This window comes from Thalassophryne amazonica, chromosome 12, assembly GCF_902500255.1.
Source record: "Thalassophryne amazonica chromosome 12, fThaAma1.1, whole genome shotgun sequence".
NCBI classification, from domain to species: domain Eukaryota; kingdom Metazoa; phylum Chordata; class Actinopteri; order Batrachoidiformes; family Batrachoididae; genus Thalassophryne; species Thalassophryne amazonica.
In genome coordinates this window covers 15,193,584-15,211,893 of record NC_047114.1, presented here as the reverse complement: position 1 = coordinate 15,211,893, position 18,310 = coordinate 15,193,584, and the positions used below count along the sequence as shown (strand labels likewise).

The 18,310-nt window shown below is 42.9% G+C and overlaps 1 protein-coding gene across 1 annotated transcript in view; it reads right to left on the bottom strand.

The window, feature by feature from the left end:
- The window catches only part of LOC117521439 (glycogen debranching enzyme-like), a 211,854-nt gene that overhangs the window by 76,629 nt on the left and 116,915 nt on the right, over positions 1-18,310 (bottom strand). The window contains 1 exon segment of the mRNA XM_034182736.1: positions 4,820-4,975. Within this exon segment, the coding sequence (XP_034038627.1) occupies positions 4,820-4,975 (156 nt within the window).

The window sequence follows — 18,310 nt, the reverse complement described above, 5'->3', positions numbered from 1 at the left end:
TTGCTTTTTTTTTTTAAAGGTCAATTCAGAGAAAATCTACAAAAACGTTTTGAATTCCAATACATTTTCCATTGATTTATGTCACATAAATTGGCTTTTTCTCTAAAACTAAACGGAATAATTAAATCCAGAATGTTGCATTTGAAAGGGATAAATGTGTACTTTACATAATGAACTTTGAAAAATGACCATTTTGACCCTGTTACACTTTTTAGGCCCAGTTTGTGAAATGCAACCAGATGTGAAAGTGTAACAAGCAATAAATGTAATCCAATAACATAAAACATATTATTCTGAAATGGGCCCTTCCACATAATGAGGACTTTTACTTTTTGTACTTTAGGTAAATTTTGATACTAATGTTTTTTGTACTTTTGCTTGAATAACTTTATCAATACAGGACTTCATAATAAAATGTGGGCAGCGTTAGTTTCCAGCACTTGTTTCCAGAGGAGAAGGTTTCCAGTTCAAGACCACCTAAACGTCCACACAGGCTGCAAAGAAGCTGCTGACAATCACACTTATATTCAATAAGCACTCACAGAACAAGGATTTTTTTTTTTTTTTAACCAGGTTAGTCATGTCTTTAGATGTGGGAGGAACCCGGAGCACCTGGAAGGGAAGGTAAACCACGCAAACATGGGGAGAACATGCAAACACACAGAAAGGCCACAGGTGGGAATCAATCCCATGACCTTCTTGCTGTGAGGCAACAGTGCTAACCACTAAGCCACCGTGCTCCCTGAGTATGTGGCTGAAGATTGACTTCTTGAGCACAATGCCAGAATGCTCCAGTTGCTGAGCAGTGAATAACTGGAAGTGAATCCTGTTAAGAATAATCCTTACAAGCAACTTTTCCAGAACACACAGCAGTGTAATATCGCTGTAGTTGTTGCAATCAAAGTGATCACTTTCCTTTCCTGATTGGTGACAATAAGTCCCTACAGACTAAAAAGAGACTTCTAAATCTTATTTAGAAGGTGTTAAGGAGTTCTACATTTTATTTCTGTCCAATGAACCATCTCCGTTGATAAATAAACATTGAAAAAACAGTGAAATTTATGGAAGAGTATTCATCTGGTACACAGATAACACTAGTCAACAACAACAAATAAAGAATTTCTTGCATGGACTTTGAGAACTGATTTAGGGTAATTTTGAGGTTCTGAATCTGAATCTTCGAGGATGGTGGTGGTGGTCCCTCTGTTTAAGAAAGGGGACCGGAGGGTGTGTTCCAACTATAGGGGGATCACACTCCTCAGCCTCCCTGGTAAGGTCTATTCCAGAGTACTGGAGAGGAGAATTCAACCGATGGTTGAACCTCGGATTCAGGAGGAGCAGTGTGGTTTTCATCCTGGTCGCAGCACACTGGACCAGCTCTACACGCTCCATCGGGTGCTCGAGGGTTCATGGGAGTTTGCCCAACCAGTCCACATGTGTTATGTGGATCTGGAGAAGGCATTCGACCGTGTCCCTCGGCGCACCCTGTGGGGAGTGCTCCGGGAGTACGGGGTCCGGGGTACTTTGCTAAGGGCTATCCGGTCCCTGTACGACCACAGCAGGAGCTTGGTTGGCATTGCCGGTAGTAAGTCAAACCTGTTACCAGTGCACGTTGGCCTCCGCCAAGGCTGCCCTTTGTCACCGGTTCTGTTCATTATTTTTATGGACAGAATTTCTAGGCGCAGCCAGGGTGTAGAGGGGGTCTGGTTTGGGAACCACAGAATCTCGTCTCTGCTGTTTGTGGACGATGTGGTTCTGTTGGCTTCGTCAAATCAGGACCTTCAGCGTGCACTGGGGCGGTTTGCAGCCGAGTGTGAAGCGTCCAGGGATGAAAATCAGCACCTCCAAATCCGAGGCCATGGTTCTCGACCGGAAAAAGGTGCTTTGCCCTCTTCAGGTCGGTGGAGTGTCCTTGCCTCAAGTGGAGGAGTTTAAGTATCTCAGGGTCTTGTTCACGAGTGAGGGACGGATGGAGCGTGAGATCGATAGATGGATCGGTGCAGCATCTGCAGTGATGCGGTCGCTGTATCGGACTGTCGTGGTGAAGAGAGAGCTGAGTAGGGGGGCAAAGCTCTCGATTTACCGATCGATCTACATTCCGATCCTCACCTATGGTCAGGAGATTTGGCTCATGACCGAAAGAATGAGATCGCGAGTACAAGCGGCCGAGATGAGTTTCCTCTGCAGGGTGGCTGGGCGCTCCCTTAGAGATAGGGTGAGGAGCTCGGTCACTCGGGAGGAGCTCAGAGTCGAGCCGCTGCTCCTCCACGTCGAAAGGAGTCAGTTGAGGTGGCTCAGGCATCTTTTCCGGATGCCCCCTGGACGCCTCGCTGGAGAGGTGTTCCGGGCACGTCCCACTGGGAGGAGGCCCCGGGGAAGACCCAGGACACGCTGGAGGGACTACATCTCTCGGCTGGCTTGGGAACGCCTTGGGGTTCTCCCGGAGGAGCTGGAGGAGGTGTGTGTGGATCGGGAGGTCTGGGCGGCTTTGCTTGAGCTGCTGCCCCCGCGACCGGACTCCGGATAAAGCGGAAGAAAATGGATGGATGGATGGATGGATGGATGCTTGACTCAACATAGCTTTTTTAACTTTCGGCAAAAAAAAAAAATCTTTAAAAAAATTGTTTTCATATCTCAAAACCGTGACATGATTTGTTAATGTCCAGAGGTGGGGATAGGCTGGCTGTCTGCCTGGGTGGTTGCCATCCAGGACCCAAGGTAATTCCATGGTGTTGTGGATGCGGCTAAGTGCGACACCAGCGGATGTTCGTAGACTTGACATGGCACAGCCTCATTTGGAACAGGTTGATTTCAATTTTACAGTATAGTAGATTTAGCCAAAGGGGTGCAGAATTTACCCGTTCTCGGGTCAACTACAACATGTCTGATCACATCAATGGAGGTTTGACGAAGGCAAACATAGTGATGTATGAGGCCCATTCCGCCAGCACTTACAGTAGTGTTCAGAATAATAGTAGTGCTATGTGACTAAAAAGATTAATCCAGGTTTTGAGTATATTTCTTATTGTTACATGGGAAACAAGGTACCAGTAGATTCAGTAGATTCTCACAAATCCAGCAAGACCAAGCATTCATGATATGCACACTCTTAAGGCTATGAAACTGGGCTATTAGTAAAAAAAAAAAAGTAGAAAAGGGGGTGTTCACAATAATAGTAGCATCTGCTGTTGACTCTACAAACTCAAAACTATTATGTTCAAACTGCTTTTTTAGCAATCCTGTGAATCACTAAACTAGTATTTAGTTGTATAACCACAGTTTTTCATGATTTCTTCACATCTGCGAGGCATTAATTTTGTTGGTTTGGAACCAAGATTTTGCTTGGTTACTAGTGTGCTTGGGGTCATTGTCTTGTTGAAACACCCATTTCAAGGGCATATCCTCTTCAGCATAAGTCAACATGACCTCTTCAAGTGTTTTGACATATCCAAACTGATCCATGATACCTGGTATGCGATATATAGGCCCAACACCATAGTAGGAGAAACATGCCCATATCATGATGCTTGCACCACCATGCTTCACTGTCTTTACTGTGAACTGTGGCTTGAATTCAGAGTTTGGGGGTCGTCTCACAAACTGTCTGCGGCCCTTGTACCCAAAAAGAACAATTTTACTCTCATCAGTCCACAAAATATTCCTCCATTTCTCTTTAGGCCAGTTTATGTGTTCTTTGGCAAATTGTAACCTCTTCTGCACGTCTTGCAAATAAATTAGCCTCACACAGGCGTCTTCTAACTGTCACAGCACTTACAGGTAACTCCAGACTGTCTTTGATCATCCTGGAGCTGATCAATGGGTGAGCCTTTGCCATTCTGGTTATTCTTCTATCCATTTTGATGGTTGTTTTCCATTTTCTTCCATGCGTCATTTTTTTTTTGTCCATTTTAAAGCATTGGAGATCATTGTAGATGAACAGCCTATAATTTTTTGCACCTGCATATAAGTTTTCCCCTCTCCAATCAACTTTTTAATCAAACTACGCTGTTCTTCTGAAAAATGTCTTGGACATCCCATTTTCCTCAGGCTTTCAAAGAGAAAAGCATGTTCAACAGGTGCTGGCTTCGTCCTTAAATAGGGGACACCTGATTCACACCTGTTTGTTCCACAAAATTGACGAACTCAAAGACTGAATGCCACACTACTATTATTGTGAACACCCCCTTTTCTACTTTTTTTTTTTTACTAATAGCCCAATTTCATAGCCTTAAGAGTGTGCATATCATGAATGCTTGGTCTTGTTGGATTTGTGAGAATCTACTGGTACCTTGTTTCCCATGTAACAATAAGAAATATACTCAAAACCTGGATTAATCTTTTTAGTCACATAGCACTACTATTATTCTGAACACTACTGTATCCTCAAATACAGCAGTATGAAGCAGTCAGGTTCTACAGCTCCTCCTGGTTGGGAGGCCAGTCCTTTGCAGGTCACTTCCTCAGCTGGTACCCGTTTGCCATTGAGTGGATCGAACATTACAAATGTCGTGTTTTGTTCAAGGACAGAATCAGACAGTGTGAAATATACACCTGGAATCAAACCCTTGTATATGCTGTATCTTGTAAGCCCACCCGCTCTGGAGCAGTGGGTGGCTCTGTGGGAATTCACCTGCTTATTTAGTACTGGATAAGTCAATCGATAAGAAATTTCTTAGAAAGAGAAACATCAGTAAATCTGTTGCAAGCTTGGGGAAACGCAACTAGAAGACTTCATTTGTACATTAGAACCATAACAAACGCTGAAAACAGCATAAACACTAACTGTGACTGTGTGTTGTTGGTGTGCATGGTACGGTACCTGTATAAATCCCTCAGCAGCTAGTTCCTGGTGCAATCTGTTGAGCGCCAGTTTCCCAGCAATGATGCCTGTGTGGGGTCCAACCTCACCTGGGGAGGAGGGGGATGCTGAGGGATTCCATTTTTGGTAAAAACGCTCCTCTTTCACCACAGAAATCTAAACCCACAGAGATATGCATGTTTCAGTCTTGGTCGATTTGACATCTCTACTGATGCAGCTGGATTTTCAGATTGAAAATAATTATTATGCATTTCATTTGAACAGGGTAGAAATACTGAAATATGAAGATAAATGATGATATAATTTTAGTGTTGTACATATCACTCAGTCACACATCTTCAACAGCTTATCTGGAAACGGGTTGTGGGGGCAGCAGGTCTAGCAGGGCACCCCAAACGTCCCTTTGTTGTGCCACATTAACCATCGCTGATTGGGATATACTGAGGCATTCCCAGGCCAGTGTGGAGACATAATCTCTCCACCAAGTCCTGGGTCTTCCCCAGGGTCTGCTCCCAGATGGACATGTTTGGAACATCTCCCACAGGAGGTGCCCAGGGAGCATCCTTACCAGATGCCTGAATCACCTCAGCTGGCTCTTTTCAACACGAAGAAGCAGCGACTCTACACCAAGCTTCTCACCTTATCTTGCATCTGGGTCTTTCCAAACAGAAAACTCTAGATGACAAAAGAAGTCCAGACCTTGATCGGGGCTCCTAACTCAGCCTTCAGGACAGGAGACAGAGCTCTCTACAGCACTGCCAGAGCTGACCTGTGGAGGTGTATCAAACAGCCTAAGGAGTCCTACCAAAAGGAAATAGAGGGATACTTGATGGACAGTAACCCACATCAGATGTGGAGGGGCATCCAGGCCCTAGCCAACTACAAAGCCCCCCCCAACCTTCTCCAGCATTTTCTGCTCTGGGTGTGAAATGTTTAGTTATTCCTCGGCCTCCTTTAGCAGTAACGGTACTTGTAATAAGTGCAGCTTATTCGTAGCTTTGGAGGCCAGGCTGGGCGAATTGGAGGCTCGGCTCCGCACCATGGAAAATTCTACAGCTAGCCAGGCCCCTGTAGTCGGTGCGGACCAAGGTAGCTTAGCCGCCGTTAGTTCCCCCCTGGCAGATCCCGTGCAGTCGCGAAAGCAGGCTGACTGGGTGACTGTGAGGAGGAAGCGTAGCCCTAAACAGAAGCCCCGTGTACACCGTCAACCCGTTCACATCTCTAACCGTTTTTCCCCACTCGACGATACACTCGCCGAGGATCAAACTCTGGTTATTGGCGACTCTGTTTTGAGAAATGTGAAGTCAGCGACACCAGCAACCATTGTCAATTGTCTTCCGGGGGCCAGAGCAGGCGACATCGAAGGACATTTGAAATTGCTGGCTAAGGCTAAGCGTAAATTTGGTAAGATTGTAATTCACGTCGGCAGTAATGACACTCGGTTACGCCAATCGGAGGTCACCAAAATTAACATTAAATCGGTGTGTAACTTTGCAAAAACAATGTCTGACTCTGTTGTTTTCTCTGGGCCCCTCCCCAATCAGACCGGGAGTGACATGTTTAGCCGCATGTTCTCCTTGAATTGCTGGCTGTCTGAGTGGTGTCCAAAAAATGAGGTGGGCTTCATTGATAATTGGCAAAGCTTCTGGGGAAAACCTGGTCTTGTTAGGAGAGACGGCATCCATCCCACTTTAGAGGGAGCAGCTCTCATTTCTAGAAATCTGGCCAATTTTTTGGGATCCTCCAAACTGTGACTGTCTAGCGTTGGGACCAGGAGGCAGAGCTGTGGTCTTATACACCTCTCTGCAGCTTCTCTCCCCCTGCCATCCCCTTATTACCCCATCCACGTAGAGACAGTGCCTGCTCCCAGACCACCAATAACTAGCAAAAATCTATTTAAGCATAAAAATTCAAAAAGAAAAAATAATATAGCACCTTCAATTGCACCACAGACTAAAACAGTTAAATGTGGTCTATTAAACATTAGGTCTCTTTCTTCTAAGTCCCTGTTGGTAAATGATATAATAATTGATCAACGTATTGATTTATTCTGCCTAACAGAAACTTGGTTACAGCAGGATGAATATGTTAGTTTAAATGAGTCAACACCCCCGAGTCACACTAACTGTCAGAATGCTCGTAGCACAGGCCGGGGCGGAGGATTAGCAGCAATCTTCCATTCCAGCTTATTAATTAATCAAAAACCTAGACAGAGCTTTAATTCATTTGAAAGCTTGTCTCTTAGTCTTGTCCATCCAAATTGGAAGTCCCAAAAACCAGTTTTATTTGTTATTATCTATCGTCCACCCGGTCGTTACTGTGAGTTTCTCTGTGAATTTTCAGACCTTTTGTCTGACTTAGTGCTTAGCTCAGATAAGATAATTATAGTGGGCGATTTTAACATCCACACAGATGCTGAGAATGACAGCCTCAACACTGCATTTAATCTATTATTAGACTCTATCGGCTTTGCTCAAAAAGTAAATGAGTCCACCCACCACTTTAATCATATTTTAGATCTTGTTCTGACTTATGGTATGGAAATAGAAGACTTAACAGTATTCCCTGAAAACTCCCTTCTGTCTGATCATTTTTTAATAACATTTACATTTACCCTGATGGACTACCCTGCAGTGGGGAATAAGTTTCATTACACTAGAAGTCTTTCAGAAAGCGCTGTAACTAGGTTTAAGGATATGATTCCTTCTTTATGTTCTCTAATGTCATATACCAACACAGAGCAGAGTAGCTACCTAAACTCTGTAAGGGAGTTAGAGTATCTCGTCAATAGTTTTACATCCTCATTGAAGACAACTTTGGATGCTGCAGCTCCTCTGAAAAAGAGAGCTTTAAATCAGAAGTGTCTGACTCCGTGGTATAACTCACAAACTCGTAGCTTAAAGCAGATAACCCGTAAGTTGGAGAGGAAATGGCGTCTCACTAATTTAGAAGATCTTCACTTAGCCTGGAAAAAGAGTTTGTTGCTCTATAAGAAAGCCCTCCGTGAAGCTAGGACATCTTTCTACTCATCAGTAATTGAAGAAAATCAGAACAACCCCAGGTTTCTTTTCAGCACTGTAGCCAGGCTGACAAAGAGTCAGAGCTCTATTGAGCTGAGTATTCCATTAACTTTAACTAGTAATGACTTCATGACTTTCTTTGCTAACAAAATTTTGACTATTAGAGAAAAAATTACTCATAACCATCCCAAAGATGTATCGTTATCTTTGGCTGCTTTCAGTGATGCCGGTATTTGGTTAGACTCTTTCTCTCCGATTGTTCTGTCTGAGTTATTTTCATTAGTTACTTCATCCAAACCATCAACATGCTTATTAGACCCCATTCCTGCCAGGCTGCTCAAGGAAGTCCTACCATTATTTAATGCTTCAATCTTAAATATGATCAATCTATCTTTGTTAGTTGGTTATGTACCACAGGCCTTTAAGGTGGCAGTAATTAAACCATTACTTAAAAAGCCATCACTTGACCCAGCTATCTTAGCTAATTATAGGCCAATCTCCAACCTTCCTTTTCTCTCAAAGATTCTTGAGAGGGTAGTTGTAAAACAGCTAACTGATCACCTGCAGAGGAATGGTCTATTTGAAGAGTTTCAGTCAGGTTTTAGAATTCATCATAATACAGAAACAGCATTAGTGAAGGTTACAAATGATCTTCTTATGGCTTCGGACAGTGGACTTATCTCTGTGCTTGTTCTGTTGGACCTCAGTGCTGCTTTTGATACTGTTGACCATAAAATTTTATTACAGAGATTAGAGCATGTCATAGGTATTAAAGGCACTGCGCTGCGGTGGTTTGAATCATATTTGTCTAATAGATTACAGTTTGTTCATGTAAATGGGGAATCTTCTTCACAGACTAAAGTTAATTATGGAGTTCCACAAGGTTCTGTGCTAGGACCAATTTTATTCATTTTATACATGCTTCCCTTGGGCAGTATTATTAGACGGTATTGCTTAAATTTTCATTGTTACGCAGATGATACCCAGCTTTATCTATCCATGAAGCCAGAGGATACACACCAATTAGCTAAACTGCAGGATTGTCTTACAGACATAAAGACATGGATGACCTCTAATTTCCTGCTTTTAAACTCAGATAAAACTGAAGTTATTGTACTTGGCCCCACAAATCTTAGAAGCATGGTGTCTAACCAGATCGTTACTCTGGATGGCATTTCCCTGATCTCTAGTAATACTGTGAGAAATCTTGGAGTTATTTTTGATCAGGATATGTCATTCAAAGCGCATATTAAACAAATATGTAGGACTGCCTTTTTGCATTTACGCAATATCTCTAAAATCAGAAAGGTCTTGTCTCAGAGTGATGCTGAAAAACTAATTCATGCATTTATTTCCTCTAGGCTGGACTATTGTAATTCATTATTATCAGGTTGTCCTAAAAGTTCCCTAAAAAGCCTTCAGTTGGTTCAGAATGCTGCAGTTAGAGAACTGACGGGGACTAGCAGGAGAGAGCATATCTCACCCGTGTTGGCCTCTCTTCATTGGCTTCCTGTTAATTCTAGAATAGAATTTAAAATTCTTCTTCTTACTTATAAGGTTTTGAATAATCAGGTCCCATCTTATCTTAGGGACCTCGTAGTACCATATTACCCCATTAGAGCGCTTCGCTCTCAGACTGCGGGCTTACTTGTAGTTCCTAGGGTTTGTAAGAGTAGAATGGGAGGCAGAGCCTTCAGCTTTCAGGCTCCTCTCCTGTGGAACCAGCTCCCAATTCAGATCAGGGAGACAGATACCCTCTCTACTTTTAAGATTAGGCTTAAAACTTTCCTTTTCGCTAAGGCTTATAGTTAGGGCTGGATCGGGTGACCCTGGACCATCCCTTGGTTATGTTGCTTTAGACGTAGACTGTGGGGGGGTTCCCATGATGCACTGTTTCTTTCTCTTTTTGCTCCGTATGCATCACTCTGCATTTAATCATTAGTGATCGATCTCTGCCCCCCTTCTCGGCATGTCTTTTTCCTGGTTCTTTCCCTCAGCCCCAACCAGTCTCAGCAGAAGACTGCCCCTCCCTGAGCCTGGTTCTGCTGGAGGTTTCTTCCTGTTAAAAGGGAGTTTTTCCTTCCCACTGTGGCCAAGTGCTTGCTCATAGGGGGTCGTTTTGACCGTTGGGGTTTTTCATAATTATTGTATGGCCTTGCCTTGCAATATGGAGCCCCTTGGGGCAACTGTTTGTTGTGATTTGGCGCTATATAAGAAAAAAGTTGAGTTGAGTATCAGCAGCACACATAGGAGCTAAACAGGTTCTTTGCCCAGTTTGAGACCACCACCACACACCAGCAGTCACTGCCTTGGTTCCAGCACCTCACCTCTCTCTCTTCAGGAGCATGAAGTGAGGAAAAACCTAAGAGCAGTGAACCCCAGGAAAGCTGCTGGCCCTAACAACATCCCAGGGGCAGTAATTAAAGCATGTGCAAACCAACTGGCAGGGATTCTCACCAAAATCCTCAACCTCTCTCTGACACATGCCACCATCCCCACATGTCTGTAGGCCTCCGCCATCATCCCCATCCCCCAAAAAACAATGTCATAGACAGCCTGAATGAATACAGACACATCGGCCTGACGTCCATAAGCATGAAGAGCCTGGAGCAATCAGTCTCCCATCACAGCAGAAACTGCCTCACACCTTCCCTCGACACAGGGCAAACTGGTCTACAGGGGACACCACTGCCTTCTCCACACAGCGCTGAGCCACCTGGTGAACAAGAAGAGCTATGTGAAAATGCTCTTTGTGGACTACAGCTCAGCGTTTAACACCAACATACCGGACATTCTCATCACCAAACTGCTGAAAATACAGGTCCCCCTCCCTACTGGTAAGTGGATTAAAAACTTTCTGACCAGCCGCCCACAGTCCATGAGACTTGCCCCACCACTCCTCCACACTCACACTCAGCACTGACAGTGTTCTAAGCCCTCTCCTGTACACCCTGTGCACCTACAACTGCTCTCCAACCCACCCAGCCAACCACATTATAAAATATGCGGGTGATACCACAGTGGTTGGACTCATCTGTTTTGGGGATGAGACAGCGTACAGGGCAGAGGTGGAGGAACTGTCGCTGTGGTGCTCAGAGAACAGCCTGACCCTGAACGTTCATAATACAAAAGAACTCATCATGGACTTCAGTAAGAACAGACAGGACCCCAGACAGGTTTCTGGGTACCCACATCTCTGCAAACCACACCTGGCCCTCCAACATCAGGGCTCTGGTTAAGAAGGCTCAGTAGCTACACTTCCCGCGTGTTCTGAGGAAGAAAAACCTGGACATGGAGCTGCTGCTGGCCTTCTATCACTACTCGGTGGAGAGCGTACTGACATACTGTCTCAGTGTGTGGTACGCAGGCTCCACAGCCTACTGCCCTCCAGGAGATGCAACAGGTCAACAAAGTCCCCAGGGCCATATCTACTGCAAATACCCATGTATACACACACACACTCACCCACAGACCTACTCGCATAAACACCCCCCCCCCCCCCAACAACCAACTCAATCTACCTCCACTCCCTCCCCCCAGTGTTCACAATTACTGTCCTAAATGTCTACAGCCACATTTCAAACTATACTTTATTCATAAATGTAAATGTACTTCCATAGTTTACTATATATATATATATATATATATATATATATATTTATTTTATGGTCTAAAAGATTGCTTGTTTCTTTTGTGGTGTACAGTAAGTCTGCGGGAGCACCCCAATTTCGTTGTAACTCGGGATGCACTGATACCAGTATCGGTTCTCGGCCTGATCCCGTATTCATTTACTTGCTCCGAAATTTGCAGACTATGACCACTACTTTTTTCATACGTTTTGAACACTGTGGCTTTAATGATGCGGTTAATTTATAGATTATTACAGGCTTTCATGCAACTTACTCATAAGTCAAATACTTTCATCAATGCTGTCCACTGATTGGAAAGCCGCTGTCCATCATGTGGAGTAGACTCACACACACCGTAAATAAAAAGTCTTACTTGTTAGCTTCAGCGGAATTAATCATCATACGATCTTAAAGAAAAAAAGTATAATAATCCGTATAAAGCCTGAGTTTGGAATATAACATCTAAAAAATACTTTAATTCCTCGTGTGGCTGAAAAAAAAGTTCCTCCGTGCGTCGCAGTTCCTCTGTCAGAACTCCAATCAGAGCTTCAGCAGCAGAGGTCGTCCATCAGGTTGGTGAGTTTCAGTTTTTGGTGTGGCTGTCCAGGTGCTTCGGTCTGATACAGGGGTAATCCGTTTGTGTAATCCGTCTGCGTAATCCCTTTGTGCTCCAGTCAGACCCTCCGCTCGCTTCCACGAGCTGGGGTTTGCGGCAAAAGTTGGTTTACAGCGCGCCTCATTCATTAAACGGCTCAGTTACCACAAGCAACGGGCGATTCTGTCTGAATGCGAGAAAAAAAAATCCCATGTTAAAATCACTCCGTTTTGCATCGTGTTGCAACACCGCATGTGTGCGGGAGTGTGTCTACATGCGCGATGCCGTGTGTGCGCACACCGCGCTCCTCCAATATTACAAGTTCCAGCTTGAGAAAAACCATTTATGGTTTGTATTTGTGTATGTTACCTGTACATATTTAATTAAAAGCTAAAAAAAAAATAGTGTGGAGAGTGAAAAACTGTTTAGCTCAGTGTTGTAGATAAAAACAGAAAGTCTCACAACTGATAAAGCAGAGAAACTGCTTTTAATCAAAACCAATCTGCCCCCACATTTTCAAAAAAGGCTTTTAGTCCTCACAGACATAGTTAGTGATGGACAGTTTCAGTTCTGTTCCTTTATATTTTGTAGTGCTGAAGTCCACAGGTTACATTTAGTGAGATGTCTGCCAGTGTCATGTTTTATTAAGAAACACACGATTAATGTTAAAGGACAATTTGTTGTAGTCAAAAAGTGAAGTTACACATGATTTAAGTCAGGGGTGAGCAACGTGTTCCAGAAAGGGCCAAGAGGGTGCAGGTTTTCTTTGCAGCCACTGACTCCACCAGGTGATTTCACTGTTTAACTGATTCCATCTGCTCAAAGTGATATTAATCAGTGAAAACACCTGGTGGTGTCAGTGGCTGCAAAGAAAACCTGCACCCTCTTGGCCCTTTCTGGAACAAGTTGCCCACCCCTGATTTAAGTGAAATGTTTGTAAATAAAAACAAAGCTAATGATATCGGCAGCAGTTACAGTCAAAAAGTAAGGAACAATTAATGAATAAAACAAGTTTTCAAAGTCATCATGGCCCAGCCAGAGCCCAGACCTGAATCTGATTGAACTCTCAACAAATCTGAAAATGGCTGTCCAGAAAACAGGACATCATAATCTTCATTCCTCAGTAGGCCTTTCGCTTGTAAGCTATGAATTGAAAATAAATAAATAAATAAATAAATAAATCAGCTTGTGTGTAACTGAACCTGACCTGATGTGGTACTAATTCATCATATCCTCTGGTGGAGCCAGTCGCACAGCACGCCATGGAAACAATCGCAGAACTGGGCAGGGAGTCCAAAGTAGAACGCAGCTGTAAAACAGAACACAACATTTTGGATTTTTATTAAACTGTAATTCAATACCATAGTTCCCTACTTACAGGTTACCCGGTTTCCTTTTTTCTTTATAACACGTGACAGTGAAATGGGTCATCTGCATTCAGGTCCTCAAGTGTTTGTTGGGTAGTGACAAACGCATTGTATTTTTACCTCTATGCACTCCCATGATGGAGTTTAAATGAACGAATCAAAATCTGTGTGCAGCGAAGACTTTCAGCTTTAATTCAAGGGAGTTAATGAAAATTTCACCTTTATAATTTAGGAATTCAAGCTATTTTTTATACAGAGTGTCTGTATTTATGCTGAGACCCTGATTCATGCGTTTGTTTCTTCTAGATTGGACTACTGCAATGTTCTATTTTATGGTTTACCACAGTCCAGCATTAGGGGTCTCCAACTGGTTCAAAATGCTGCTGCCAGACCTTTGACAGGAAGCAGAAAGTTTGACCACATTACACCCATTTTGGCTTCTCTTCACTGGCTTCCTGTCCCTGTGAGATCAGACTAAGGTTCTGCTAGTAGCCTATAAAATTTTTCACAGACTGGCATCTCCCTACCTAGTTGACCTAATTAAACCTTACGTATCAGTCTTGGCTTTGCGTTCTCAGGGTGCAGGACTACTTTGTGTCCCTAGGGTGAATTAAAAGTCTGTGGGTCCCAGAGCTTTCTCTTATCATGCCCCTGTTCTGTGGGATGATCTCCCTGCATCAATAAAACAGTCAGGTTCTGTAGAGACTTAAGTCCAGACTTAAGACACACTTATTTGACCCAGCTATCTTAGCTAATTATAGGCCAATCTCCAAACTTCCTTTTCTCTCAAAAATTCTTGAAAGGGTAGTTGTAAAACAGCTAACTGATCATCTGCAGAGGAACGGTCTATTTGAAGAGTTTCAGTCAGGTTTTAGAATTCATCATAGTACAGAAACAGCATTAGTAAGGTTACAAATGATCTTATGGCCTCAGACAGTGGACTCATCTCTGTGCTCGTCCTGTTAGACCTCAGTGCAGCTTTTGATACTGTTGACCAAAAAATTTTATTACAGAGATTAGAGCATGCCATAGGTATTAAAGGCACTGCGCTGCAGTGGTTTGAATCATATTTATCTAATAGATTACAATTTGTTCATGTAAATGGGGAGTCTTCTTCACAGACTAAGGTTAATTATGGAGTTCCACAAGGTTCTGTGCTAGGATCAATTTTATTCACTTTATACATGCTTCCCTTAGGCAGTATTATTAGAAAGCATTGCTTAAATTTTCATTGTTACGCAGATGATACCCAGCTTTATCTATCCATGAAGCCAGAGGACACACACCAGTTAGTTAAACTGCAGGAATGTCTTTCAGACATGAAGACATGGATGACCTCTAATTTCCTGCTTTTAAATTCAGATAAAACTGAAGTTATTGTACTTGGCCCCACAAATCTTAGAAACATGGAGTCATTTTTTGGAGTCATTTTTGATCAGGATGTGTCCTTCAATGTGCATATTAAGCAAATATATAGGACTGCTTTTTTGCATTTGTGCAATATCTCTAAAATTAGAAAGATCTTGTCTCAGAGTGATGCTGAAAAGCTAATTCATGCATTTATTTCCTCTAGGCTGGACTATTGTAATTCATTATTATCAGGTTGTCCTAAAAGTTCCCTGAAAAGCCTTCAGTTAATTCAAAATGCTGCAGCTAGAGTACTGACAGGGACTAGAAGGAGAGAGCATATTTCACCCATATTGGCTTCTCTTCATTGGCTCCCTGTTAATTCCAGAATAGAATTTAAAATTCTTCTTCTTACTTATAAGGTTTTGAATAATCAGGTCCCATCTTATCTTAGGGACCTCATAGTACCATATCACCCCAATACAGGGCTTCGCTCTCAGACTGCAGGCTTACTTGTAGTTCCTAGGGTTTGTAAGAGTAGAATGGGAGGCAGAGCCTTCAGCTTTCAGGCTCCTCTCCTGTGGAACCAGCTCCCAATTCGGATTAGGGAGACAGACACCCTCTCTACTTGTAAGATTAAGCTTAAAACTTTCATTTTTGAAAAAGCTTATAGTTAGGGCTGGATCAGGTGACCCTTAACCATCCCTTAGTTATGCTGCTATAGACTTAGACTGCTGGGGGGCTTCCCATGATGCACCCAGTGTTTCTTTTTATTCACCTCTTTTTGCTCTGTACGCACCACTCTGCTTTTAATCATTGGTGATTGAGCTCTGCTCTCTTCCACAGCATGTCTTTTTCCTGATTCTCTCCCCTCAGCCCCAACCAGTCCCAGCAGAAGACTGCCCCTCCCTGAGCCTGGTTCTGCTGGAGGTTTCTTCCTGTCTTTCGTATGGCTATCATACTGGCATAGTATGTTAATATGTTTTTACTATTTTACTACATTTTATTAGTAAACGGAGTGTGCCGCGGCCTCAACTTTATCTAAATTCTGTGTCTTTTAGTGAAGCTTAGGGCTAGTGGTCGGTGATCACCTTAGTATTTCTTCTGTTTTTCTTGTTACTTAATGCTGACAAATTATGCTGAATTTGTTGTCTTTCTGATGCCCGATTCTGTTTTTTTTTTTTTCCTCTCTATTTGAGGTGTGGCTTCATCCAGAGATGGGTGTGGTGTCTGTTTCTGCAATCCTGAATATTCGTTTTGTGAATTGTTTTGTAAATTGTGTCGGTAGCATGGCCCAAGCAGAGGGCCACCCCTTTGAGTGTCGTCTGCTTGAGGTTTCCTCCTCAAATCATCAGAGGGAGGTTTTCCTTACCACTGTCACCTGTGTTCTTGCTCTGGGGGTTGGTAAGGTTAGACCTTACATGTGTGAAGCACCTTGAGGCAACTTTGTTGTGATTTGGCGCTGTATAAATGAAATAAATTGAATAAATTGAGTCAAAAAAGGTTCTTCATGAGGGAAATGTATGTAGGTTCATTTCAAAAATGTATTTTCTGTTGATTGGATGGAGTTTCAAAGACAAATCTGCATAAATCCAGGGAGAGAAGGGAGTCAGATATGAATATATTAATAGATGCAGAGCTTTGCTCAGACTAGTGCCGCAGGAGTGTCAGCCACTATTAATGCAAGATATAGACTGATCCATTATAACTTTCTGCACCAACTCTATTTCATGCCACAGAGATTACAAAAATAGAAACTGGAGATATCACATATGTGTTTTAGATGTGGTGTAAGAGGGCTCATTTGTGCACTGCACCTGGTCATGTATGAAGCTTGGCACCTTTTGGCACAACTTCTCTGGTACAATGATGAAACTTATAGGATTTACCTTCCCACTGGATCCAAAAATTGTTTCTTTGGGAATGTCACAGTCATTAATTCATCTTTAACAAACACTCAAAAGAAGTTTTTAGAAATAGCTCAATGCATCGCCAAGAAATGCAAGCAATCATATGGAAGTCTGATTCCCACCTTCCCATATCTGGATGGCTTTTGGATCTGAATGGATGCATTGCACTTGAAAACATTACATACACCATCAAAAATTAACATAACACCTCTCTAAAGATTTTGGCAACTCTACTTAACCTATATGGACTCTATGCCAACACCTTTATGGGATTTAACAGAATTATCAAAACTGTCATACTATTGGTCACCTGACTAAGTTCATTTCCTTTATTTACCCAGGTAAAAAAAACTCATTGAGATTGACATCTCTTTTCCAAGAGTGACCTGGCCAAGACAGCAGCCAAAACATTGTTACAACGGTGAGACAAGACAACAAACACAATTTCACACAAGAGTAAAACAATTAAAACCATTAAGACCATTAAAAACCACAGCATGTACTAAAAGCAGTCACAATGTCCAATAATGTTAGTTTCACGTTCCTTCAAAAGAGATTTAAATTCACCCAAAGTCACAGGATCAGTTCATTTCAGATCCTTTTGGAGTTTGTTCCAAGAAGCGGGGCAGCATATCTGAAAGCAGTTTTTCCCAGTTCAGTTCTCACCCGAGGAACTGACATCTGAAATGTTTGTTGGGAACGTAGGCCATAAGATGGTTGATTTTTAAACATATACACACACAGGTAAGATGGCAGGAGCCCAAGAATACATTTATAGACAAATAAAAACCAGTGTGACAATCTACGAGTAGACAGAGATGGATACTCGGCTATAGAATACAGTGTACAGTGGTGAACACGGTTTCCACAACCAGTGATAAAACGCAAAGCAGTATGGTACACACTGTCCGTTGGAAGCCTTAAGGACAAGTTGGAACATGTCCAGCTGTTAAACAATTTCTCAGATACTAACTCAACTGAAAGCCATCAAAAGCCACCTGGTTTTTACAAATGGTTATCAACATGGAGGTGTTTTTCCTGTGCCGCCGCACCGTGCCGGCTGCGTCCCGACGCGCGGACCCGTCCGCACGTCTTTCATTAATAAAAATCTCCTTTAACAGTGGAATGTCTGGATAAATTGCTGATCCCAACCTCTTCTGAAAGTTCTCTGTTCTGTCACGATGTCCTGGGTTAACAGAGGATTAAATTTGGAAGCTTTCAGCTCGAAACAGGCAGACAGCGGCGGCTCAGGGCGCGTCGCGACGTCCCGCTCCGTGGGCAGTCCTTAAAGCGACAGCAACAGTCCATAATCTCTCATCAGCCGTTAAAATTTTCACAGAAAACCAGCTGAATTTCTTGAATGATGTCCACTTCGATGTGCCTCACAGTCTTTGAAAGAATTTTGATCAAGCAAAGCGCCAGTCTCTCAGGAAGTTCACAGACAAAGAGATTCCGATGGGAGGGGTGGACCATTCCTCACTCAAAGCCAGCCCACAGGCGAATGACGTAACCGACAGGCGTGAAAAAACTCGCGCATGCGCACGAGGGTTCAAGGTTGTCTGATGTAATCGCATGTGATTCAAATCCATATAGTTTTTGAAAAAATAAAAAGGTACGTTAGTT